The sequence below is a fragment of the Coniophora puteana genome (assembly GCF_000271625.1).
Source record: "Coniophora puteana RWD-64-598 SS2 unplaced genomic scaffold CONPUscaffold_14, whole genome shotgun sequence".
NCBI lineage: Eukaryota > Fungi > Basidiomycota > Agaricomycetes > Boletales > Coniophoraceae > Coniophora > Coniophora puteana.
The window spans coordinates 592,954-616,434 of NW_006913066.1; the positions used below are offsets into that span (position 1 = coordinate 592,954).

Sequence of the window (23,481 nt, forward strand, 5' to 3'; positions counted from 1 at the left end):
GGTGGCGCGTGCGTATGTGTGTGTATGTATGTATGTGCAGAACTCCGTGCGCGGTGAACTTGTCCTTGGCTGATAAGCAGGCGAATACGATAGGTGGGCGAGACGAGGCAGATAGATGGATATGTCTGAGAGGGAACTCGACCGTGGCCCGCTGCTCCGAGAGTGTCTGTCTGTCTATGACGTGAGCACGCGCTGCAACCAGGTTGGGTTCGAAACCTCCCCAGAGCCAGCAGCCAGCAGCCAGGGCCGGCTACTGCTACTGCTACGACTGCTACTACCGTTTGAAGTAGTTCTGGCCGTCTTCGCCCGAGCCGTTGGGCGTGCCGATGTCGGAGAAGTTGGGCGTCACGGGGGTCTGCGCGCCAGAGGCAATGTCTTCGGCGAGGAAGCGGACGCGTTGGCGGTGCAGCTGTTGTGTTAATGGGGATCGGCGCAAGGAGGGAGGGGTGCGTCAGCGTTCGGCACGGTGTGAGAACGGCGGTTGGTTGAGTTGGTAAGAGAAGGGTACGTCAGCGTGCTGCGGATTGGAAAGAGACTGGAGATATGGGGGACGTGGAGGTATGGTGTGGCAAGTACCGGATGTACAAGCGCGCAGGGAGAAGGCGGAGGGAGCGGACACGTACCTGTGGCAGCTTGGGGATGATAGCGAGCACGATGAGCGCGGTGAGGTTGATAGCGAACGGCCATGGGTCATAGCTGGTGTAGTGCGTCGAGATGAGGAAGCTAAGATGGATTAGGTATGAGCACACGTTAACGAGGTTACACGAGCGCAAAGCAAAGGCCCGGCGGATTCCACCTCGGTCCGCTTTTTCGGATGCAGCGCTCGGATATCACGCTCGGGGGTGCAAAGAGTCGACAGAAGGGAAAGGAGGGGGGAAGGGAGACGCACAGCAATATTGGGGCGGTGAAGAGCCACTTGCGAGCAGGGGTGTACTGGGCGCCGTCGTCGATTTGCTCCCAGAGGGTGAGGTCGTCGTACGCGCCGCCGTGCAGCTCGCTGTCGAATGGCATACCGGTGACCCAGTGGAACATCAGGTATGAGAGCTGCATACATGAATCGCGTGTTAAATTCGCGAGTTTTGACAACGGGAACAAGGGGAGTGCGTACGGCGAGGTAGATGGTGTTGACGAGCGTCCAGCTTATCTGCTGGGTCATGCCTGGTACGGTGTCTACGACGATCTTGCCGAGCAGGATGAGGACGACGTGTATTAGCCAGGCGCCTATAGCATACAAGCTTGTTAGTATGGGCGTCTCTGCGTGTATGAAAGCGCAGCAGGGGGGAGAGAGCGCACCCTTGGCGTTGACCCAGTTGGCATTGATGTTGACGTAGGCATTGCGGTCGAGAAGCTCCTCTGTGCGTCCGCCGACCTCTTCTACCTTGACGATGCTTCCTCTGCGCTGACGACCCTTGAGGTTTGGAGGAGGGGGGATGGGTTTGAGGTCGATGTGTGGGAGCTTGATGGAGGTTGGACGATTCATGAACGTGTCCTGGTGGAGAGAGGGAGTGTGCTGCTGCAGAAAGAGGAGGAGGAGGAGGAGGAGTTTGTTGTCTTACGATAAATGTAAATGAGTCGTGTCGTCGCTCTAATGGTCTCCGTCCCGGGCGCTCCAGAACAAACAGCGCACAACAACGCGGTCTCCCCCATGCGGCTCGAGCTCGGGACTTTGAGCTTGAACTCACACTGCCCGCTGCCCGTGTCGGCGTCCAACTCCTCCGAGACAAATCTTACGATATCATGTTGCTGCAGTGGTGCACTCTCGAGGCCTCAGGTCCATCTGGTTTGGCTGCTGTCCGCTTTTCTGCCCCGTGCCGTGTCCAGTCCATCCGCATATATCCCTCAGGAGCTAAACCCTTTGCACAGAACCAGGACGTCGTCGCGTAAGTACCTCGTCTTTCTCTCCTACGCACATACTGATAAGACATGCGCGTCACAGAACAACATCGCCAGAAGCCTTCTTCTTAGATGTGTACTTCAATGCGCACCCTGTCCAACCACCCCCTACCCAAGCAGATCCCAAGCAGAAGCAGAAGGCACCTCCCAATGCTCTCGTGCCCACCACCATCCCATATGCAGGCGGAGAGGCAGAGTTCATCGTCAACATGAGCAACGTGAGTCCTCTGCTCCCCCTTCTCCTCTACGCGCTTTAAACCAATTGCAGTTCGCTACACGCCTCATGATAGTACGTGGAAGCTTTGAGACTGTCTCGATGGCGATATACGGCAACCTCGTTATAGATGACGCCCTCCAACTTCCGCCTCAGAGCGCTGCCTCTTCGTCGACCATCTTCCCTACTAAGCCAATACCGCTCGCAGCGGCGCTTGACCCCGCAAACGCGGATGACCCCACTGCTCTGGCTAGAGCCCTCCTCCAGCTCATTCCCGGATCACCGTCTCTGGAGCTCGCCATAAGGCTCATGTTCTGTCTGAAGCCCTCCAATGACGACTGGGACCTCCCAGAGTTCCCGTATTTGTATACGGATCTGTGCGAAGAAGACATTTCTGTCGAGCTAGATACGGCATTCAAAAGTTTGAGCAAGCCTGTTGCGCCAGATACGTCTGCCGAAGCTTTTCAGCGGTTTGCTGAGAAGATCAGAGATCCTGCTGGACCGAGGGTAAGAACTAGATAATCTCCAAACACGTACGTTCTAACGTATTTCTTTGTAGGACGACATGGCCTACGTTATTGCCGGCATCCTGAACAGAGCTGCACCACAGACATCCGTTTTTGCCGAAGCCTTGATGGTGCGAGACCCGGGCCCTCTCTTTCGACACTGCCTTACACATTCCTGTATTGTAGGAAGCACTGGACATCGAAGACATCTTCGACGCCGACAGCCTCGACGAAGACACCCTCCTGCGGCTGCTCAGCGCCGCAGCGAACCCAGTCATCGCTAAAGGCCTCCGCACGGAGCCGTTCCTCAACGTGCTGAAGAAGGTGCACTCGAGCCCAACAATCGAGCGCGAGACGAAGGCCGCCGCGCGGAAGCTGGAGACGCGAATACGCGCGTGGCGCGTCTGCGAAGGTGCGCTGTCAGGCGCAGACGGAGACGGGGATGGGGCGGGGCCCGACTACGCTGCGGCTGCGGGCTTTATGAAGGAGATCGCGGTGGACGAGCAGTCGTTTGGCGCGTGGATCGAGTATATGGTGACGAGCCCGGGGTTCTCTGCGAAGCGCGAGGGTCTTCACGATGTGGACGCCGCCGGTGCCGATAGGAGCAACGGCACCTCGGGCCCTCCGGTGCTCTGGGATGAGGGGGTCTGTTCCGAAATAACGCATTCGGAGTTTATGGCGTTTGTTAGGGCGTACGTGGGCGTGGCGTGCGTGCTCGCTGTGTATGCGTGGTCAGACAGTCTGCCGAACGACAGCTGTCGCGAGCGGACGCTCGGTGTGCTCAGGCTGTGGCAGCAGACGCCAGGCTATCGGGAGGTGTGTGTCCGATTCTTACACCTTGCAGTGCCTCCACGTATCTTTCTCGGCTTGACAAGCATTTATCATTATTATAAACATTAATATTCACATGGCTCATCCGACTCCACAGATCCTCAACCACTTCCTCCTCCTCCGGCAAATGTCCTTCCGCCTCGAATGCATGACATCAGACAACGACCCGCCCACGCGCGCGGGCATCCACGCGGAGCACATTCTCCTCGCCCTCGCGGAGGACCCGCGCGCGTTCCTCCGGGGCGACTTTCTCAAGTGCGTGTTTGGCCTGCGCCAGCCGCTCTCGTGCATCACGGAGGAGCAGCGGCTCGAGCTGCAGCGGCTCGCGGAGATCGTGGAGGACGGGCTGGACGGGGCGGTGTTTGAGATTGCGGACGCGGCGGCGCATCCGCAGGAGCTTGCGGGCGGGGGTTGGGGTGAGGACGAGGGGCAGTCGCAGCAGCAGGGCCAAGGCCTGGGGGCGAAGCAGAGGATACGACAGCTGAGGGTCGCAGGGGCTGTGGTGCGGGAGGTGTTCGAGACGCTTCTTCCGGACGAGAGCGTCCTGGAGCTGCGGGTGTGGCAGGACAACGCGTACGGGCTCGTGCACCACGTCGTGGACGTGCTCGGGCACATCGCGGCCCAGCTCAAAGCGCGAATGTTCAGCGCGCCTGGGTCCCGCCGCGCAGAGGACGCGGACGCGGGGACCGTGGACCAGCTCGCGCACCTGGCGATCGACATGCTGCGGCTGATTGAACATCTCGATCCGGTCTCGCAGACGGTGACGACGCGCACGGTGCGGCAGCTCGTCGTCGCCATCGCGGACATATCCTCGTGTGCGGCCGACGCCGCTGCGTCCGCCGAGCTCGGCGGGGTGCACACCGTGCTGCGCGGAACGTGCGAACGCGTCGTGCGGGTGCTCTCGCGACCGCCGTGGGAGGGCGGATCGACGAGCGCTAACGCGGCGCGCTCAGCTGTTATCCTGCAGACGCTGCTGCAGGCGGGTCTGCGCATCGACGTCGACGCTGGTGCGGCGGCTGATCCCGTGCGGCGGCTGCAAAGCGTGTATGCCCTGGTAAACCAAGCGCTGCCTCTACCTCCTTCCTCGCCCCCCGCCGGCCCCTCTGCGTCGCTGGCACTCAAAGGCATTACTTCCCCTTTTGCGCCGCCCGAGGACGACCTCGTCTACGGGGACGAGGACAGCCACGGGGGCTTCTTCTTCCTCCACGCTCACGACGACCCAGAGCAGCGGCTCGCGACGTGGCTCCTGAAGCTCGTCCCGCCCGTTCTCGCGCTGCTGCTGCGCTTCCTCCGCGCGCTCCCGGTGTGCGATAAGCCGGTGTTCTTTGTGCGGCTGGCGGCGCTGGACCGCTGGGGGGCGGGCGGGGCGCTCGCGTTGGGGGAGTATGTGCTTGAGGAGGAGGCGAGGAGGTTGCGGGAGACTGTGGGGATGCTGGAGGAGGGTGAAGGCGAGGGTGGGTTTGCAAGGACGCGTGTGGGGGAAAGGGGAGTGGGAGTGAGAGTGGGAGAAGGGGCGGGACCGGGGGTTCAGGACGAGCTGTATCGCGTGATGCAGTATGAAGCGAACGTGCTGTTTCGATTTTTCAGGGATGTCCTGGTTGGCCAGGCAGGGGCGGAGGTCAGGACGGGGGCTGAGGCGGAAGCGGAGGTAAAGATGGAGATAAAGGAAGAGGTGCTCGACGACGCGGCGGTGTCGGTAGGCGACGAAGACGAGGATCATCACGACGATACCAGGGCCAACGCCTCTGAGGAAGACCACAAGACCAAGCGCGAAACCGGGCCTGACACCTCGGCCTCTGAGGAAGACGAATGGATCCAAGCAGCGTGCACGAACGAAGAGCTGGGTCGTCTCCTGGGGGAAAGCATGCTCGCGTTCCTCGAGGTGCGCCTCTTTTCGGCGCACCAAGGTGTTCTCGCCAGCAGACTTTCGCGCGCCCCGTCGCTCGCACATGCGAGTCGGGCTCTGCAGCTCGGTGTTGCGGCAACGTGTTTGCGCGGGGTGCAGCTCTTCGAGGAGATCAAGGCCGACGGGGTCAGCCGGACGCCGTGGGCGGATGCGGCGCGGGTGGTGTCGATGCTTGATGGACATGGGGGTGTGGAAGATGCCACCGAGGAGGTGAGGAGGGAGGTAGGGCCGGCGCTGGCGTGCGCAGCGGTCACTGTGGCTAAGGGTCTAGACGTGGAGGTTCATGGGGTGGTTTCGATTCTAGAGTGGTTTGTTTCAACCGGAGAGAAGGGTGGCAAGGGCAAGGTAATGCTGAGCGGGCTCACACAGCCCGCGTGGACCGCGCTTCTCGCTGTGCTCGAGGCGAAACTCTCTACGCCCGAACGTGCCTCGCTAAGCAGCGCAAAGGCACGCCTAACAGTCCCCTCTCCGAACCAGCACCCTCAGCCGCCCAGCATACCCACCACCTTCCTCTCATCCGCCTCCTCCGAAGCCGACCTCGCACTCACGCCCGACGCGCTCATCCGCCTCCTCACCCCCCTGTCCTCATTTTCCTCTTCTTCCTCTCACCCCACCGGCACCTCACACGCCCCGCACGCACACCCGCACTCGCGGCCGAGCACCCCGCCGCCGCGCAAGACGCGCAGCAGCCCAGGGAAAGACGTCCTCGGGCTCGCGACGCTCTCCCCGCCAACGGCCGTGCTGCGCTCGCCCGCCGCCGCGCTCTCATACGCGGGGCTCACGAAGACGTACACCCGGAACGACTTCCGGGCGCTGAGGCAGCTGCCGAGCGCGCGCCAGAACACGAGTCGGCTGCCGAGCATGCATGTCGATGTGCGTGTCTTCTTTCTTTCTTTCTTTCTTTCTTTCTTTTGGTGGATCAGGATCATGGGCTGACGGGAGGGTCGTTTTTTTATTATTAGGACTTTGAGCAAAGCGCGAGCGTGGCGGGCTCGTCGCCCGTGCTGCAGCCGCAGCCTGTGGGCGGTGTCAGTGTTTCGCCAGAGGGTCCGTCGGGGTACGGGATCCTCGGGCCGCCGTTCAATATGCCTCAATGATAGCATTATTTCAGACTCTATGATCCCTTGTCATGTTTTTTTTGTGCACAGTATGTGTCTGCATACGTTCTTTACGATGTAGCTAAGCAATTTACCGTTGCATGGTATTTTAGGCATGGCATCGATTTCTCAGTGCGTGGCGGTATCGTTCGCTTGTGTACATTAAGCTTGCTGTGTGCGTGGATATATGTATATGTGTGATCGAGCTGAGGATAAGAGAAAAGACAAGAGAGATGTGGGAGTCGGACTCGGAGCGCTACCTACTAATAACCTTGAACAGACAAAAAAAACATGGAAGAGAGCGGAGGGATGGATGGAGGCGGAGGTTTTGAGAGTGATGAGGACAATGACATGCTCAAGAACGAGGTGGGGATGAAGGCGGAGGTGGGGATGCAGTATGCGCGTCTCCTGTCTAACGAATCATATACAACGAAAACTTAAGCGGAGGAACAAGTCTATCCAATAAACAAAACGGCAACGAAAGCGAACAAAAGACGGGAAAAGCCAAAAACAAGAAGGAACAAAATGCAACGACACTACGAATACCGCTGCCGCTGCCTCAGCGGCGAATGCGCATACACCCGCGCCGCGCCCACGCCCTGCTCAAGCGAAGACGGCGCATACGACGACGCCGACGACTTCCTCGTCGTCGTCGTCGCCGAGCCCGACCCCGTGCTATCCAGCGACCGATCCGGATCCGGATCACGCTCGTCCCGCGTCCGAAAATACATGTCGATGTCCGCCTGATCGAACTCGGGCGGCGGCGGCGGGCTCGGCGACGTGAGCATCGCCAACATCCGCTGCTGTTCCCGTTCCCGTTCCCGTTGCTGCTCCTGCTCCTGCTCGGCGTCGGCGTCGGCGTCGGCTTTGGCCTTGCCGCTGCCGCCGCCGCCCTTCTTCCCGCCCAAGCGATGCACACGCCTCCGTCTCGCCTTCGTCGGATGCCCCATCTCCCCGTCGTCCGCCGCGGCTTTACGACTCCTCCCCAGCCCGGCGCTCGCTGCGCCCACAAACGCCAGACTCCGCCCAGGCGTCGCCGCAGAGACGGACACAGAGGGCGCTGGCGGCCGCGGCGGACCGCTGCGCACCGCAAAGTGCGCGAGCGAGCGCGTGTAGGGCGAGAGCGTGTGGTTGGATTGGGAGAGCGTGGAGAGGTGGTGTAGGGTGCTGTTGTCCAGGTTTGGACGGAGCACCACTGGATCGCCCCCGCCCCCGCCCCCGCCGGCGATGCTGTAGTTCGGCGAGGTGGAGCGCATGATGAAGTCGGAGCGCGCGGATGTGGACGCGGAGGACATGCGTCGCGCGGAGAGGTGTGGTGGTTTTTGCGTCTGCGTCTGCGTCTGCGGTTGTATCGGCGAGCCGGGAATGTCGAGCGCAGGGAGGGATGGGGGAGGCAAAACAGGGCGCGGCGCGGGGATGTCGAAGAGCGAGGAGGAGCTCGGTGTCGCGAGCGACTGCGACTGCGTGAGGCTGCTCGCCTGCGTGTCCATGCTCTCGGGCGTCCGAGATCTGAATCTGGGTGTCACCGGCACAGACGCACCGTGCGCGTAGCCGTTGCCGAGGCCGTACGGGCGCTGCCGCTGCTGCTGCTGCTGGGCGTGATACTGGTGCTGCTGATACTGCGGGTGCATATGCGGAGGCACACCCGCCATATCGATATCAAACGCAGGCTCAGAGCGCGTGCGCGGGATCCTGCCCTCCTGCGCGAGCGCCCCAGGCGGCACTGCGAAATACGGATTCGAGCCGCCCATCACAGACGAAGCCGCCGTGCTCCGCGCCGGCGGACGCCGCGGGCTCGCCTGCGCGCTGCTCGTGCCCATATGAACGCGCGAAGGCGTTCCAGCGCGCGACGGCGGATGCGGATGCGGGAAGAACGGCTGCGCGAGGCCGATGCCGAGCGGGGACTCCGTGGGCGACGTGATGAGCGACTGCGAGTGGTACACCCGCGGGCGCGTGATCGTCCCGCCGCCGACTGCTGGTAGAGTTTCGTACTCCGGGGGGTGTAAGGGCGACGCCGTCATCCCTCCGCCGCCGCCTCTCCCTCCTCCAGATCCGAACCCGCCGAATCCGAGCCCGAGGCCCAGGATGCTGCCATTCCTCACGTCGGCGTCGTCTTCGTCGCCTGGCTCGTGCTCCTGGTGGTATGTAGAGTCCCAGTCCTGCATAGCGTCGAACGACTGGCTATCGTCAAAGAACTCATCCTCCTCCTCTTCCTCCTCATCTATCCCTTCGTCCTCCTCCTCGGACGGCTCCTCGGTGAGATCAGCAAGGCCCTTGTTCGGCGTGAACAGCCGCCCAAAGGACGAGAAGAGCGACTTGTTGGGCAGGCCTTCCGGGCGCAGCCCGTATGTCGGATCGAAGTTCTCGATGTCGGGGAACGTAGCCTGGGACGACGACCCTGCGTCCCCATTGGGCGGCGTTGAGCCCTTGGGCCTTGGCGATGCGCGAGGGGACGACGATGAAGCGAGAGGGGCGGAGGCGAGGGACGCGGGCGAGCGGCCGGTGTAGGAGGACGGGGCGTGGTACGAGTGTGGGCGGGCGCGCGAGGCTGAGCTCGCGGCGGCGGCGGAGCGGCTTGCGACGGATGCGGGCGAGCGCGGGACTGCACCGAGAGACTGTTGGCGCGCGAGGTGCTGTTGCAGGCCTACGGCGGATATTCCAAGGGGAAGCGCCTGTCCTGCTCCCAGTCCCATCCCTGCGATATCCGCCGTCAGCCCAAGCGGAGGTACGTCAGGGTTGCTCTTTGTCGCTCTGCGCACGCTCGCTTTCGCACTCGCCGCTGCCGACGCCGACGACGGTGGTGGCCGATTCGCCAAGTACGGCGCCTCGACCTTGGCCTTGATCCACTGCTGCGACAGTCTGTGTATAATGCCCGGCAGGTCCTCGCGGAACATCTGGCGGAGCTGGCCCTCGATCTCGCGCTGGATGAACTTTTGTATGACGGCGATGGAGTCAAAGGTGGAGTTGATGTCGACGTTCTGGAGCGGGTCTGTCTTGAAGACGAGGGTGATGCCCTTTTGGCGGGAGACGACGAGGACGACGTAGGAGTTGAGCTTGAAGTGGGAGAGGCGGAGGAGCATGGGGACGACGAGCGGCTCTTTGGCGGCGAGCATGCCACGGGAGCCGGCGAGGTTGTGGATGTCGGGCTGTTTGTGATTGAGGGGGTTTGCCTGCAGCGTATTGCATTAGAAAAGTAAGATGTTGAGATGGGATGTGGGTACGCACCTGAACTTTTGTCTTGAGGACGATATGTGCGTCGCCGGCATACGTGAGGCGAAATATGCCGCGGAAGTGGTCGACGGTGAGGTCGCCGATGTCGCGAATTTCGAGTTCTGGGGGGACTGTACCCATCTCGAGCTCGACGACCTCGATCTTGTCTGCTATGACTGGAGGTTTGTTGCCCTTGTTGAGGGCATTGTTGAGCATGTGTATTGCATCTGTGTGGAACTGGTCTGAGAAGCGAGGCCATTCGAAGGAGAAGGACATGGCCGTGAGTCGTCGTCGTCGTCGTCGATGCGCTACCTGAGTTCATGCAGAGGAGAGGGAATGAGGTTGAGGAGGTGAAGGGGACATGGCGTGTTGAAGGGAAGGTGTGTAATGAGCCGGCGCGTCGTCTCGGCTGTCTGACCCGGGCACGTTCTCACCAACTCTCACTCCCTTTTTCTTTCTTTTTTCTTTCTTTTTTGCTTATTTTTTTGCAGAGAAAGAGAGTGGACTAGTGCTGCAGTCTCATGAACGGCGTCCGCAGATTTCTTGGAGGCGGCTCAACTCCCACCCAGCCAGCACCGCCCACGCCCCCAAAGGCACAGGCACCTGTCCCTGGACCTGAACAAGCCGCCTTTGTCCACCCAGGAAAGCCGACATGGCCCCCGCAGCCAGACGAACCCGCCTCAAGCCCCAGAGCGATGCCCACAGCAGTCTCCTCACCCGCCACCCCCGCCCTCAGCATCCGCAACAAGACCCGCTCGCTCGTTCCAGACGACCGCGACCCTTACCGCTCTCCCCCTCCGATGAACACGCCCCCACGATCAACATACAATATTAATGGATCGCCCCTCAATGGCCTTACTCTCACCAGTAGCCCCAACGGCTCGCCTAGTCTCAGCTCGTCCCCTACCCGCATACCACCACCTAGCATGCTGCCCCCACTCAAGACCGGCAACTCAGACTCGGTAGCATGGAGACGCACGTCCGGCCTGCTCAACATCCGCGATGACCTCCTCGTGAGTCTCCTCTCCAGCGAAGCAGTCGTCGACAGCCGCGAATGCGAGATCCTAAGCGGAGAAGAGGTCGAAGAGCTCAAGAAGGTGCGCCCAGCCCCTGTGTACCTGACACCAGGATCTCATACAACCATGTCATCTCTACATTGTCAATATTGCCACACTCATAGGAACACCAAATGCTCTCAACCCGTCTCCTCGCAATGCAGAAAAAGCTCTCGCTCGAGACCAAGATCCGCGACGCCGCCCTCAACCTCTCGCGCGTCAACGCCCCGCACAAGACCGTCTCCCGCCAAACAGAAGAACAAGTCGCCGCCGCCGAGCGCAAGGTCGACGAGGCGCAGAAAGAGCTCTGGCGCGTCGCAGACCGCGCCAACGACGTCCAGCGCCGCCTGCTCGAGCACCGCGCGGGCGTGCTCGGGTACACCGTGTCCAAGATGGAGCGCACGATGGCCCCGCCCCAGCTGCCGCCGCATCTCCCGTTCGACGATGACTACGCCGCGAACGGGATCGGGTCCGGCGGGCCGAGCACGCCGAGTCGCGCGCTCAGTCCGGGCGCATCGTCTGTGGCTTCGGCGACGTCGGCGACGACGCACTCGTCCGCGGCACGGTTCGACGGCGCGCATCTCTTCGCGGGGCACGCGCAGGCACAGCTCCCGCGCGCTCCGCCGAGCGTCGTGGAAGTGCTTGCGCTCGAGGCGCGCCTGCGTAAGGCGACGGACGCGCTTGCGGATGCGAACAGGAGGCAGGCGGAGAGCGCGCGCGAGCTTGCGCATCTGCGGCTCGAGAAGGCGCAGGTGGAGGCGACGATGAGCATGGAGCTGCAGAGCGCCGAGGAGAACGCCGCTGCGCTGGAAACGGAGCTGCGGCCGCGCCTCGAGGGGCTTCTCGCTGAGCGCGAGGCGTGGGAGGCTGATCGTGCAAGGCTTGAGGAGCGCGAGGAGGAGGTGGAGAGGCTTGAGGGGAGGCTCGAGGCGCTCGAGGAGAGGAGCGGCGAGTCTGTCGAGAGTACACGTGTGCTCGAGACTGCGCTGGAGGAGGCGAGGGCAGAGCGCGATGCGGCGCAGCAGCGGGCGGAGGGGCTGGAGAGGGAGGTGGAGAGGGCGCGGCAGGAGAAGGACGAACAGCAGATCGCGCAGACACCCTATGAGGGCCCACCGATGGAATATACAGGCGACAGCGCAGCGCTCGTCGCACAGCTACAGCCCCTCTGGGACGCGCTGCCCGCGCCCGAGGCGCGCATGAGCAAGTTCCGCGCACAGCGCCACCTACGCGGGCCCAGCGGCGCCTCCTCCGCCAACGCGAGCTCGGCGCCACCGAGCCCCGCCCCGGGGAAGGCGACGACGCTATCGGACAACGACGTGCGCTCGCTGCGCACGCTGTACGACACCGCGGGCGTCCCCGGCGCGTCGAAGGCCGGGTTCTCGGTCGAGGCGCTCGTGGGCCGCGTGCAGGCGCTCGTCGCGGACGACCGGGCGCTCATCGATCGGCTGATACGGTCGGCGCAGGCGCACGAGATGTTGAAGCGCAATGCGGAGCGCGCGCAGAAGCTCGCGGAGGACGGGAACGCGGCGTTGCAGATGTATCAGGACCAGGTGAACGAGCTCGAGGACGAGAATATGCGGCTGGTCGCAAGGGGGGATGAACTGTGTGTTTTGTCTTTTTCTTGTTTGTGCGAGCCATGCTGATTGGGGTACACGCAGATCAACCGAAATCCGCCACCTCCGCGACACCCTCGACCAGGCGCGCGCGACGTCCAGCATCGGCGCCCCTGCTGTCAACGGCAACGGCAACGATGCTGGTGGGGCCACCGCAGCCGTCGAGGCTGCAGAGCGCGCCAAGGCGGCGGCGGAGGCACAGCTACGGCGGACAGAGGAGGAGCTCGATAGTGTGCGCGCGGCGCAGGGGCAGCTGCAGATGAGCCTGATGAACGAGATGACGGATCTGCAGACGGAGAACGATAATCTGCGGGCGCAGTTGCGAGCTAGGAAGTGAGCTTGAGAGCTCTCAGGTAGACCTGGCTGTGGGAGGTGTGATGTTGGCCATGGCGTTTTCTTGTGTCTATGTCCCCTTTTTTGTTTTGTTATGATACCCTCGTTTTTTATCTTCAGATTTCTTGATTTGACGGTCGACCCGTTGGGTAGTAGTATATAGTGATTCTTTGTTTCGAGTATCTTTATCTAACAGTCATGTTTCTAGCTTCGATAGATAGTTTGAATTTCTTGCGGTCTTTCTTGAAGCTGCTGCGATGGTAGTTGGTAGGGCAAAATTGCGACTGACATGAGCTTGTTCTGCCGATGACAGGTTACAGTATGCATTATGTTTGCCGCCGGCTGGTCGGTGTGCGTTTCTGAATCGCCGCACCGATTCCGCATGCAAAGTTCACATCCCTCGTTCAACGTCTACAGTACTGATGACGCATGGAAAAGTCTTTCTTCCAAGCCAGCCTTAACGAAAACAACGAGGCAGCGACAAGCCAAGCCCCACAGACTCGGAGCCGCCAGTGACTCGGACACGTGGATGGCGGACCCGAAGCTGTCCTGAGTCAAGCGTTCATTTTACACTTTTCAGAGCATAGGCATGTAGATCATCCCCAGGTCCAGCCATCTCCATTTACCACCTTGACATCTACGTACTACCCCGATCCACTCGCATATTTCGCCGACAATAACACCACCAACGTTCCTCGTTATGACCTCGCAGCCCACCGACCTCAGCGCCCAGTTCAAGCAGACGCTCGACGAGCAGCATGTCAAGCTCGAAGACATCTCGCTCAACTACCTCTCCAGCATGCTCGCGCGCATGTCGACTGATCCAACGTCCAGCGCCTCCGCGGGGGCGGGGGCGGGGCCAGACTTGGCGAGCGTGCGCGCCGAGACGGAGATGTTCCTCGAGGAGGCAGAGCTTTCCCCCAAGCAGATGAACGCGTTCTACGACGCGCTAGGTGAGAAGCTCGAGGCGAGCAGGCGGGCGCTGGGGGAGGCAGAGTCGGCTCGGAAGGCCGAGCAGGCGATATCGGGTGCGGGGGCGGGGTCATCGTCGCCTGCCCCTGTCTCGGAGCGCGCCAAAGCTGCTGAAGCGCGCAAGCAGAAACGGTTAGAGAAGAAGAAGGCTAAGGATGCAGTCGCCGCCGCCACGTCTTCCTCTGCCTCTGCCGCTGAGAAGGACAGCGCGAACGTAACAGCCAACGACGGTGCGGACCACACGGAGCCGGAGCCTCTGCCCACGATCGTCGCGACGTCGCAGCAGAGCCGGTTCCACAAGGAGACGCTCGTGACGAGCTCGCGCGAGGTCGACCTCGCGACGGTCAACATCTCGGTGAACCAGCTCGATCTGCTCGTCGATGCGCATCTGAGGCTCAAGGAGGGCGTGCGGTATGGGCTTGTTGGGCAGAATGGCGTGGGCAAGAGCAGTGTGTTTTCTTTTTCTTGTTGCATCGTTTGTGGAAGGGCTGACGTGATGGATCCGCATTGTAGTGCTTATGAGGTGCATGGCGGACGGCATCCTTGCGCTCCCGAACAACCTGAACGTGCTGCACGTTGCGCAGCTGGAAGCCTTCGACGAAGCTCTGATTGTCGTGGACGAGGTGTTGCATGCTGATAAGGCGTGTATGACTTCATTACAAGAGTACGAAGGTACTACCAACTCGAGCTACCCCTTCCTCACCATCTGACATACTATGTCCCTCGTCTAGACCTCCACCGCATCCTCGGCAACTCCCGCCAAAGCACCACGAAGAACAACGCCGAGCTCAACAAAGCCGTGCACAAAATCCTCCTCACGCGCCTCTTCGCGCGCGTCGCCGAGGCCCGCCAGATCGCGCTCAAACGCTCCGGCCAGCGTGGGCACGACGCGCGCCAGGAGCAGCTCAAGATCGAGAAGGAGTACGCCGAGCTCGAGCGCCAGGATCCGCAGAAGTATGTCACATCCGACATGGTGACCGACATGATTTCGGATGTGTTTGACAAGTACGAGCTCGTCGATATCGAGGGGCGGAGGGCGAGGGCGAAGAGGATATTGAAGGGTCTGGGGTTTTCGGAGGCGCAGGTTGACGAGCCGGTGAAGAAGCTTTCGGGCGGATGGCGGATGAAGGTTGCGTTGGCGAAGTCGTTGTTTATGAACCCTGATATTCTTCTCTTGGACGAACCCAGTACGTGGACAGAGCCCTCTCTTTGTTATCATAGCCGAGTCTGATGGTCGTACAGCGAATCATCTTGACCTGCCCGCGATATTCTGGCTGCAGGAGTATATCATCAACGAGACCGACGGAATTACCGTCGTCGTCGTCTCACATGACCGTTCCTTCCTCAACGCCGTCACCGACGAGACGATCATTCTGCGGGACAGAGTCCTCGCATACCACCAGGGCAACTTCGACGACTACGAGAAGAACACCGAAGAGCAGCGCGTGCGCAAGCAGACCTTGCTGGACACGCAGGAGAAGAAGCGCGCCAAGCTCGTCGCGAGCATCCAGCGCGACGTGCAGCACGCGCGCGCGACGGGCGACGACAAGCGCCTCGGGCAGGCCGCGTCGCGCAAGAAGAAGCTCGACCGGCTCGGGATGGAGAAGACCGAGGACGGCAAGCGCTTCAAGGTGTCGTACTGGGCCGGGTACCACGCCGGCGTGCGCGCGGACGTCGAGGTGCAGCAGGCGCTCAAGACCGCGCCGATCCGCGTGCCCGCGCCCGCGGGGCCGCTGCGCTACCACGGGCAGGTGTTCACGGCGAAGAGCGTGGCGTTTGCGTATCCCGGCTCGGCGCGGATGTATCTCCGGGACTTTTCGATCGACGTTAAGCCCGGTGCGCGCGTCGCTTTTCTGGGCCCGAACGGGTGCGGCAAGACGACGCTGCTGAACGTCATGACCGGTGTGCTTTCCCCCACGTCTGGCGAGGTGTACCGGCACCCGTCGTTGCGTGTCGGCTACTTCTCGCAGCACGCTGTCGACCAGCTCGATCACGCGTGCACGCCGCTGCAGGAGATGAAGAGGCGGCACCCGGCGATGAGCGAGCAGGAGTGCTGGGCGCAGTTTGGTGGCGTGGGCATTCTGGGCGCCGTGGCGAGCCGGCGGACGGCGAGTCTGAGCGGCGGGCAGCGCAGCCGCGTCGCGCTCGCGATGATCCTCGTGGAGGAGCCGCATGTGCTCGTGCTGGATGAGATCACGAATCATCTGGATATGGGTACGGTGGACAAGCTTGTGGATGCGTTGAGGGATTTCTCGGGCGCGCTTGTGCTTGTTAGTCACGATGTGTGGTTCTTGAGGGAGCTTATGGAGGGTGAAGAGGAGGGCGAGGACGGGGAGGAAGTCGAGGCTCCGAGAGAACGTGCGTTCTATGTTGTGAAGAACGGGCTGGTGAAGAAGTGGGAGAAAGACCTGGATGCGTATGTAGATACTGTTATGGCCAAGGTCCGTAAGAGCTTTTGAGTTTCAATACATGCGACTTGGCATGACCACCAACGCCGCACAATGAGCCACAAAATAAGGCAGCCGAAGGAAACAACTATCTGGTGTTGGCGGCACTGTTCGATGAATTTTCTGGAGTGTGAAGCTGGATCGGTGTTCTTGGTGGAACCCAAGCATGCGTGCTTAGCAAACAACGCGAATTTTACCTATAGCGTTGTCACTCCTTGCTATATTTGATGTGCTTGGGGCGCTCCGTCTCGTTCGTAGTAGGTACTAAACTAGTATGTTTACTCGGCTCGAGCATAGACTAGTGCAGGGAAAACAGCATGGCGCGGAGACTGCGCAACGAGCTAGTGTTATTCGACTCCACACCAGCCTGTTACTACTAGAACGACCAAATCACGACATTTCGGCAAAAGCCAAAGCTTTCATTCCTACTATCTCAGGATACAATGCATGTTGGTTCTAGCACGATGAACCAAGTAGACAGTCTTCTATGACGAATTTAGTACCTAGCGACTAAGCTCAGTGTATCAAAGCCTCGTAACGGCCCAGTCCAAACCCTCCACGGAGCCATCTGACGTCTCGAACGATTTCATCCGAGCGTCAACCCTGACTGTACCCTTCTTAAACACGTTCCCGTCCCACAGCTCAGTCCAACTCTCCGGGGAATGGCAAAACATGTCTACGGTGGTATTCAGCGAAGTGAACGCCCTCAATCCCTTTTCCTCGGCGCCTACATGTGCACCAAAGATCACGGAGCCTGGCTCGGGAGACAACAAGCCACCTAAAGCACGGGCAACCTGCGTCTGTTTCGCCTCGTCGAACACGTGGAAGAACTTTGAAGCGTAGATGACCGATACGCGGCCCCTCAGAGGATTCAAAGAGACGAGCGCATTGAGGTCGGGGTAGGGCGTGTCAGGAACCTCGTAGACAGGGGGATTGGCTTCGAGGATTTTCGGGTCGAGCGCATCACCCGGGACAATATGAGCTGGGAACGTGGCTGCGCTGGTCTTGAATAATTCGTGTCCCATTTCCATGAGCTCTGATAAATACTCTTAAGCGGAGGTGCGATCAGAGGCCAAGACACAGGTTCTCACCTCCCTTAATGTCAGAAAGAACCACCTGTGTGGCAGGAAAACCATCTGCAACCGCTTTCCTTGCCTCCTGACCGACTTCGCTAGTGTCAGGATAAAGTTGTGATAGGTTGAGTTTACATGGACTTACAGCAGCTTCCCATCTCGAGAAAGACAACATTCTTCCGCTCACGACCGATCTTCAACAGCTCCTTATACGCTGGATAGGCAGTTATACCGATCCTGCAAGAAGATAAGTTAGGGGTGGGTAGAATGAACCGTGATTCGCCTCACTCAGTGAATGTAAAGGTCCGGATGCAGGGGTAAGGCGCAATCTGTAGGTGCACTGCGATGAGCCAGATTGTGCACACAAGTGAATTTGTTCACATACGCTGTAAGCCTTTTTCTGAACCTCCATAATATGCTGTTTCAAGGCTTTATCAGCTTTCAACCCCAGCTGCTCCTTCAAGAACGCATGCGCTTGAGGTGTGGGGCGGTATAGAGTGGGGTCCAACGGGGGTACGCTATGGATGCCAATACTTCCCTCTGGAGCTGTAAAGTACGGATCGTCCGAGCGTGTCGTAGAAAGAGACATTGGTATTTTGTGCTCTGGGGCGCGTCAGTAAAAGCAGGAAGTGAGGGTGAGAGTTGACTTGGAGATGACCCGACATGTATGCCTTTTTATATCGGGAGCTGATATCAAGAGTGCTTATCGAGGTTTGGTCTAGAGATTTAGCGAGTTAAGTCTTCGCACTGCGTTAGTCCAAAAATTAGCAGGTTACGCAAAATTACCTTGCTGGGACTAACCGGTTTGCTGTAGATATGACAGGCTCCGAGTCCGTGACCACCGCAACCAATCTGCCAATAGGAGTGTCGAAGGCGGGTTGAAGAAAGGCGAGATCCGTACTGCTCTGAGCGCTTTAGGCGCAGCACTGAACGATAGATGGTCCGAGGCTCCAGCATAGTAGCACCTTAACCTTTCTGGCAGCTATCCGCCAATAAGTACTCGGAGGCTAAGGAGTGATTTTGGATCTAGTATTAGTAGTAGCGACAAAGATGGAAATGTACAAGATGCAGCGGCGGCAGCGAGTACAATTGGATTGAGTCGCCTGGAGCAAAACAGGACTGAAGGTCAAGCTTTCAAGGTGGGTAGCTGTGTTACGGTCTAGGAGACCGTAGGTCGATGGTATGGACCGCCATAAACTTGGCCTGCGCGATGAAATGTTATCAGGACTCAACCGGCATTTGCCGAAACATTTTCGGCAGTGCGAAGCTGGACCTACAAACGCACGGGCCCTCCGCTTGACGCGCGTTCGTCGTCTACGCCATGCACCACCATCAACGCTCTTCACACCTGAGACCGTTACTTCACTACTCTCAACCATGTCGGGCCTGGAAAGCTCACAGGAAAACTCAGACAAGGACCCTCTGCCCTTCAGGTTCGATGGTGGAGATGACCCCGAGCCACCGGTGATTGGGTGCATCGAGTACTCTCCCGACGGCCAATCGATCGCAACTGGTGCCCGCGATAGTACAGTGCGCCTATGGGACGCCAAGACAGGCTTGCAAACCCGAAAGCTCCTGGCCGGTCACCCAGTCCTTTGGCTTTCGTTCTCTCACTCGGGGCGCAAGCTAGCTGCCATAAGCTCAGATTCGGACGCCAAACGCGCGCACGTGGTCATTTGGGACGTGGAACAGGATAAAACGGAGCTATGCAAGCTCGAGACAAGCTACGAGAGTGATGGTACCCTTGTTGAAGGCGAGTACAGAGTCGTATTCTCGCCGGATGACAATCTCGTCGCCGTCATGACTCCTCTCTGCGTCGTTGTGCAGGGAGCAACATTGGGGACTCTAGTAGTGGACGTGGTCAAAATCAGTGGCGACGATCGTCTCGCATCCCTTCTTGGATTCTCGTCGGATGGCCGACGGCTCTTCTACGCATATCTCAAGGACAAGGTAGAAGTGCGCAGCTTTGACATGGAGCTTCGACAGCAGTTGTCCATTAACTTGTCACTGCCATATCCTTCGCTGTCTTTTCTCTACAGACTTCCATATACCTGCTCTCCCGACGGCCGTACCATTGCTGGGCCTACTCCGCAAGGTGGATTTCAGGTCCACGACACAGAGACAGGCGAGGCAATGCAAGCTGCACTTAGAGGGCATCTTGAGAACACGTCAAGTATCTGTTTCTCGCAGGATGGAGAGTGGGTCGTTGATGGTTCAGAAGCGGGTACCATATGCATCTGGGACGTCTCAACAGGAAAGAAGGTGATGGGGCCATTAAAAGCGAGCCATCGGTCGCGACAAGCTGTGACGGCGATCACCTGCTCTCCGTCAAAGGAGCGCGTTGCGTGTATTACTGCTAATAGAGAGGTTCACGTTTGGGACCTTCACACCCAAAAGATTACGCTGTCATCTGTATGTGCATATCATCACATGTGGACACTATTTGATTGTGTTCCCGCTCCAGGTGCCGATGGAGAAGGACGGCCCGTTAACCCCCCTACGTATTTCCTCGTACAGCGCGTCGGTCAGTGACATGCACGTTTTCCCAGATGGCCGTCACCTCGTCAGTAGCGCTCTCAATGATGACCAGATACGCATATGGGACCTTCAGACAGGCAATCAGGTCAGGGAGCTCTCGTTTCCGGGTGGTTGCCATGTAGCCCTGTCTGTGGATGGTTCACTGCTAGCGGTTGGATCGACTAAACCCTTCGGGTGCGTTATCCTGTTAGACGCACATTCAGGCCAGGAGTATACTCCGCCATTGATGGGGGCCGGCAGCCAAACGGAAAAGCTTGCATTCTCTCCGGACAGCTCTGCAGTTGCTGTTCTACTCGGCGATATGACTCTTTGGCTAGTGCACGATGTCCTAGGGGACCGCAAAACCAGCAAGATAGAAGACTCCGTCATGGATGTTGCCTTTTCGCCGGATGGCACACACTTTGCCCACGTATCTCTCACAGGAATGATAACACTTTGCAATGTGGGCACGACCGAAGTCATCACTCGACTACCCGGAGAACTTGCGCATAACCTCGCTTTCTTGCCGGATGGGAAAACACTTCTCCAGACAAACCAGAACAAGGTACTATTCTGGGACGTCACTACGGGTCAGAAGGTCTTTCAACACATGCTCTCGTTTCAACCGCGGGCGCGGATTGCAGCCTCCCCTGACGGGAAGGCTTTTGTCTGTGGGCGCGGGACGAGCGCAGACGAATACGGGCTTGAAATGGTCGACGTGGTCAAAGGAAAACAACTTTGGAGCATCACAAATCTCATTCGTAATCATACTGCGATCGCTTTCTCGCCGACCGGAGATAAGGTTGTCGTCGGATTTATAGGTGGAACATTGCAGGTCTTTGAAGCTAGTACGGGTCGGAGACTTATCCCAAGCGTCGATGATCGCTCGTCCATCGAGCTAGAGGTAAGCGAAACCCTATTGCTTTCCCCTTCGATCTGCTCAGGCGGTCCTTCGGGTTTTCTTTTTCATACAGATGACCTCGGTTCAAAAGAGATCGCAGAGAGTGAGGTCTGGTCTTGCGGATTGGGACGATGACTCGATAATGAACGTAAGTCTCCATAGATCCTTAATATATATTTTGAGGCCAACACGACAACTAGATGCCTGCGACTTCAAGCAGAGCTGCGCGCCGCGACATGCAGGGGTTAAATCGGGGTATAAATGACCAGCAGATGCACAGAGGGACGCAGAAGATCACAGATGGCGGCCGAGGCTCTGGGCTCATAGCGCGTCTTTCCTCTCGTATATCAAACTCCCTCAGTCCAGGCCAGGCGGCTGAGCCTCGTAACCAGCGCCGCCTTCCACACATTTTTCAGCTTGTGGGTCTTGGGCGTGCCAAAAATGTATGTTCGCTGTTTTGTCACTGGAATATAGTTGTTAACGGCGTTGACGGGGACAGCGCGTGCTCACAGCAGGCGAGCAAGGCAACCGCTACCGAGAAGACCGTCGAGTGCAACATGAAGATGACTCGTTCAGCCCTTCACCACCTGAATCAGACCGCGCACATTCCCCTATTACGCGTACGGGCGAAAGCGAGAGCAGTATGTCAAGCAGTAACTGGTTCACGGATTATGTGTGTTATTGTGTATGTTTGCCTTGTCGTAGCTCACGCGGGGTCAATCCCGAGTGAGCATCGTTTTACCGGTAATAATTGCTTGTTCAGTAGAATAAAAGCCTTGAACACTCAACTGTTTCGGACCTCCATAACGTGAAGTTCATATCCAGATTTGAGGCGGATACATCTGGTGGATTTCATGTTCAACGTCGAGTCAGACGCACTTCTCGTTTCCTTGCATCGATCTGATACAGCCAGGCGAAGCTATTGAACATCATGAATGTGGTACTGCCATCATCATCCAGAGAATTTTATCAATATCCGCTGCTGAGGATTAGCTACTCCGGCAGTAAGCTGTCGCTCGCGGCTTGGCCACTTGTCGTGCCGTCGAAACTACACCATTGTAACAACTCCACTGTATAGTTGATACCTAGGCATAGTTATCGCACAGTACACCCGTAGGGCTGTTGATGCTCCCTCGCTTTTGTGGGTTGACGTCAAAAAATCCCCATGTTAACATATGTCATCGAGTCTTAAACCCCAGCTATAACCATGCTTGAATAATCTTCTTTTCTCAGCGCCTCCGTCTCTAGAGAAACAGAGACTCCCCCCAGGACTGACTCCAGGTTGCCCTCATAAGATCTCCTCCCCAACAAGGGTGCAGTTGCGGGGCTGTTCGCGGAATAAAACCATACGGTTGTGCTACAGTAACTTTGTATAATTACGCCTCTGCTGGTGTGTTTCCCGCGAGGATATTGAGTTGTCTCTCGGGATATATCCGACACATAAAGCTCGGCGAGCGGACTGGACGGCCAGCCACATAACCCTCTGATGGCTTCACCAGGTATACGCGCTTTGTTGAAGCGATGCGCGGCTTGAGAGTTCGAGTTGACCATGTTCTTGCCTCTGATTATATCTTTTCACGGGAATCTGTTTAGTCTCACGAATGTTTAAAGTCAAAGCTGACGCACACGGTGAGATGAGCCGACAAGATAGCATAATTCGAAATGAAGGTGGATAATTACCTTAGGATGATTAGTTACTCTTGTAGGCGCCCATAGCTGTTCGTCGTCATGAGCAAACCATTGCGTTTGAATATAAAGATAGCTGGCCATGGCCAGCGTGGGGGTGAAAGGAATTGATATTTGAGGTCCATGCAGAAACAAAATGAGCTTGGTCAAAAAACCCCCGGCGGGATTCGAACCCGCAACCTCCAGATCCGCTCCATAGAAGTCTGACGTCATAACCATTAGACAACGAGGGCGTTCAAGCGAGTGTGCCTATAACACCATGTGAGCCCTATGAGTCCTTGAATTCATGAAAATGAGCCTGTAAATCACAAGTAAATCACGGACCGTTTCGGTCGAGACTTCTGCTGTTTGCGATACGAGATTGCCTAAGGTCATGTCTCCCAGAATAAAACTTATGGCTTTGAAGGTTTCATGTTTCGGTCTGGCTGGCTTAACCGACTCGCGTTGAGGCGTCGATCATCGACCATCCGTCAAGAATCTGTATTGGGGCTTTGACCCTGCAGAACGCACGTACACCGTGGCATTCGGTCCGACCAATATACTGTTGCCTGAAGATTTTGAGCAACCGTGGTTTTAGCAATGCGCTACTCAGCGCGCGATGGAATAGTTATGCATGTCACGCACGGAATTGTGATGGAAGAGACGATGTTCCCTATCTCCATGGACTGTCAGTCGTGCGTGTTTGCTGTGCGTCAACGGTGCCTGTTTGCCTGTACAAGGGAATGCAATCCTGCCTGTACACAAGCGGTCGCGTGGACAAAAGGCTCTAGCGCCAAAAATTTTACCAATGGATTCATAAGTACGCGAGAGCACGCGGCGTCGGAACTGTCACGATATGCGTTCGGATGCGAAGGTCGAGGCAAGGTGTGATTCAGGCGTCCATAACTCGTGCCGTTGGACTCGACATTTCAGTCCGTGGGCGCTCATGACAGTGCTAACCTGGTTTGGAAGGAATGGAAGCGTTATCCAACGCTTCGATGCGCAGGTTGGCGCCAAATGCGCATACATAGATAGTGTGAGGTGAGAACCTGCTGGTGAAAGCAAGAGGGATAGGAGGTCGGACTGCGCAAATGCAGCAAAGGGATCTCCAAATTGTGCCTGTGGCAAAGTGCGAAAGTCTAATTTGATATGGGTCCTTGCCTAAATATGCACGTGGGCGCTCAGAAAAGCCCAAGCTAGTCGAGCTAAAAATGACCGCAGTGAAACATGCTATCTTCACATTTTGTA

General features: G+C 58.3%; 7 protein-coding genes and 1 non-coding gene across 8 annotated transcripts; 4 read left to right on the forward strand and 4 right to left on the reverse strand.

Annotated features, from left to right (window-relative positions):
- Positions 1-337: 337 nt before the first annotated feature.
- On the reverse strand, positions 338-1,435 carry CONPUDRAFT_38719 (Orm1 type endoplasmic reticulum protein; the record flags this gene model as incomplete). Its single annotated transcript, XM_007775107.1, has 5 exons — positions 338-409; positions 624-723; positions 890-1,044; positions 1,109-1,221; positions 1,294-1,435. Coding segments are annotated over 5 exons (582 nt in total), but the record flags the coding sequence as incomplete, so codon positions are not given.
- A 302-nt stretch (positions 1,436-1,737) lies between these two features.
- CONPUDRAFT_158322 (uncharacterized protein) lies at positions 1,738-6,447 on the forward strand (the record flags this gene model as incomplete). The annotated part of the gene is made up of 7 exons (XM_007775350.1): positions 1,738-1,880; positions 1,937-2,111; positions 2,162-2,614; positions 2,667-2,744; positions 2,800-3,429; positions 3,542-6,223; positions 6,313-6,447. 7 exons carry the CDS (start codon positions 1,738-1,740, stop codon positions 6,445-6,447), a joined length of 4,296 nt encoding a protein of 1,431 aa, XP_007773540.1.
- A 2,831-nt stretch (positions 6,448-9,278) lies between these two features.
- Positions 9,279-9,933, reverse strand: CONPUDRAFT_35676 (uncharacterized protein; the record flags this gene model as incomplete). Its single annotated transcript, XM_007775106.1, has 2 exons — positions 9,279-9,617; positions 9,673-9,933. Coding segments are annotated over 2 exons (600 nt in total), but the record flags the coding sequence as incomplete, so codon positions are not given.
- An 814-nt stretch (positions 9,934-10,747) lies between these two features.
- CONPUDRAFT_139697 (uncharacterized protein) lies at positions 10,748-12,825 on the forward strand. Its single transcript, XM_007775351.1, has 3 exons — positions 10,748-10,754; positions 10,838-12,315; positions 12,371-12,825. Exons 2-3 carry the CDS (start codon positions 10,847-10,849, stop codon positions 12,660-12,662), a joined length of 1,761 nt encoding a protein of 586 aa, XP_007773541.1. The 5' UTR covers positions 10,748-10,754; positions 10,838-10,846; the 3' UTR covers positions 12,663-12,825.
- A 761-nt stretch (positions 12,826-13,586) lies between these two features.
- Positions 13,587-16,089, forward strand: CONPUDRAFT_64371 (uncharacterized protein; the record flags this gene model as incomplete). Its single annotated transcript, XM_007775138.1, has 4 exons — positions 13,587-14,079; positions 14,144-14,302; positions 14,362-14,817; positions 14,873-16,089. The coding sequence occupies 4 exons, from the start codon at positions 13,587-13,589 to the stop codon at positions 16,087-16,089; spliced, it is 2,325 nt and encodes a 774-aa protein (XP_007773328.1).
- A 512-nt stretch (positions 16,090-16,601) lies between these two features.
- Positions 16,602-17,739, reverse strand: CONPUDRAFT_64503 (uncharacterized protein; the record flags this gene model as incomplete). Its single annotated transcript, XM_007775147.1, has 5 exons — positions 16,602-17,113; positions 17,169-17,243; positions 17,296-17,387; positions 17,439-17,479; positions 17,536-17,739. 5 exons carry the CDS (start codon positions 17,737-17,739, stop codon positions 16,602-16,604), a joined length of 924 nt encoding a protein of 307 aa, XP_007773337.1.
- A 788-nt stretch (positions 17,740-18,527) lies between these two features.
- Positions 18,528-21,765, forward strand: CONPUDRAFT_168866 (WD40 repeat-like protein; the record flags this gene model as incomplete). Its single annotated transcript, XM_007775352.1, has 6 exons — positions 18,528-19,562; positions 19,615-20,571; positions 20,642-20,716; positions 20,769-21,011; positions 21,068-21,253; positions 21,332-21,765. 6 exons carry the CDS (start codon positions 18,528-18,530, stop codon positions 21,332-21,334), a joined length of 2,499 nt encoding a protein of 832 aa, XP_007773542.1. The 3' UTR covers positions 21,335-21,765.
- Positions 21,766-22,406: 641 nt separating this feature from the next.
- CONPUDRAFT_t109 lies at positions 22,407-22,487 on the reverse strand. The gene has a single exon. It is a non-coding gene; the product is annotated as a tRNA-Arg (tRNA).
- Between the last annotated feature and the right edge of the window lie 994 nt (positions 22,488-23,481).

Excerpts from the sequence above, each read along its gene's own strand:
- CONPUDRAFT_139697 (XM_007775351.1), top strand. The coding sequence starts at position 10,847 with ATGCTCTCAACCCGTCTCCTCGCAATGCAGAAAAAGCTCTCGCTCGAG. Across the intron at positions 12,316-12,370 it reads GTCGCAAGGGGGGATGAACT|ATCAACCGAAATCCGCCACC; the intron begins GTGTGTTTTGTC and ends GGGTACACGCAG.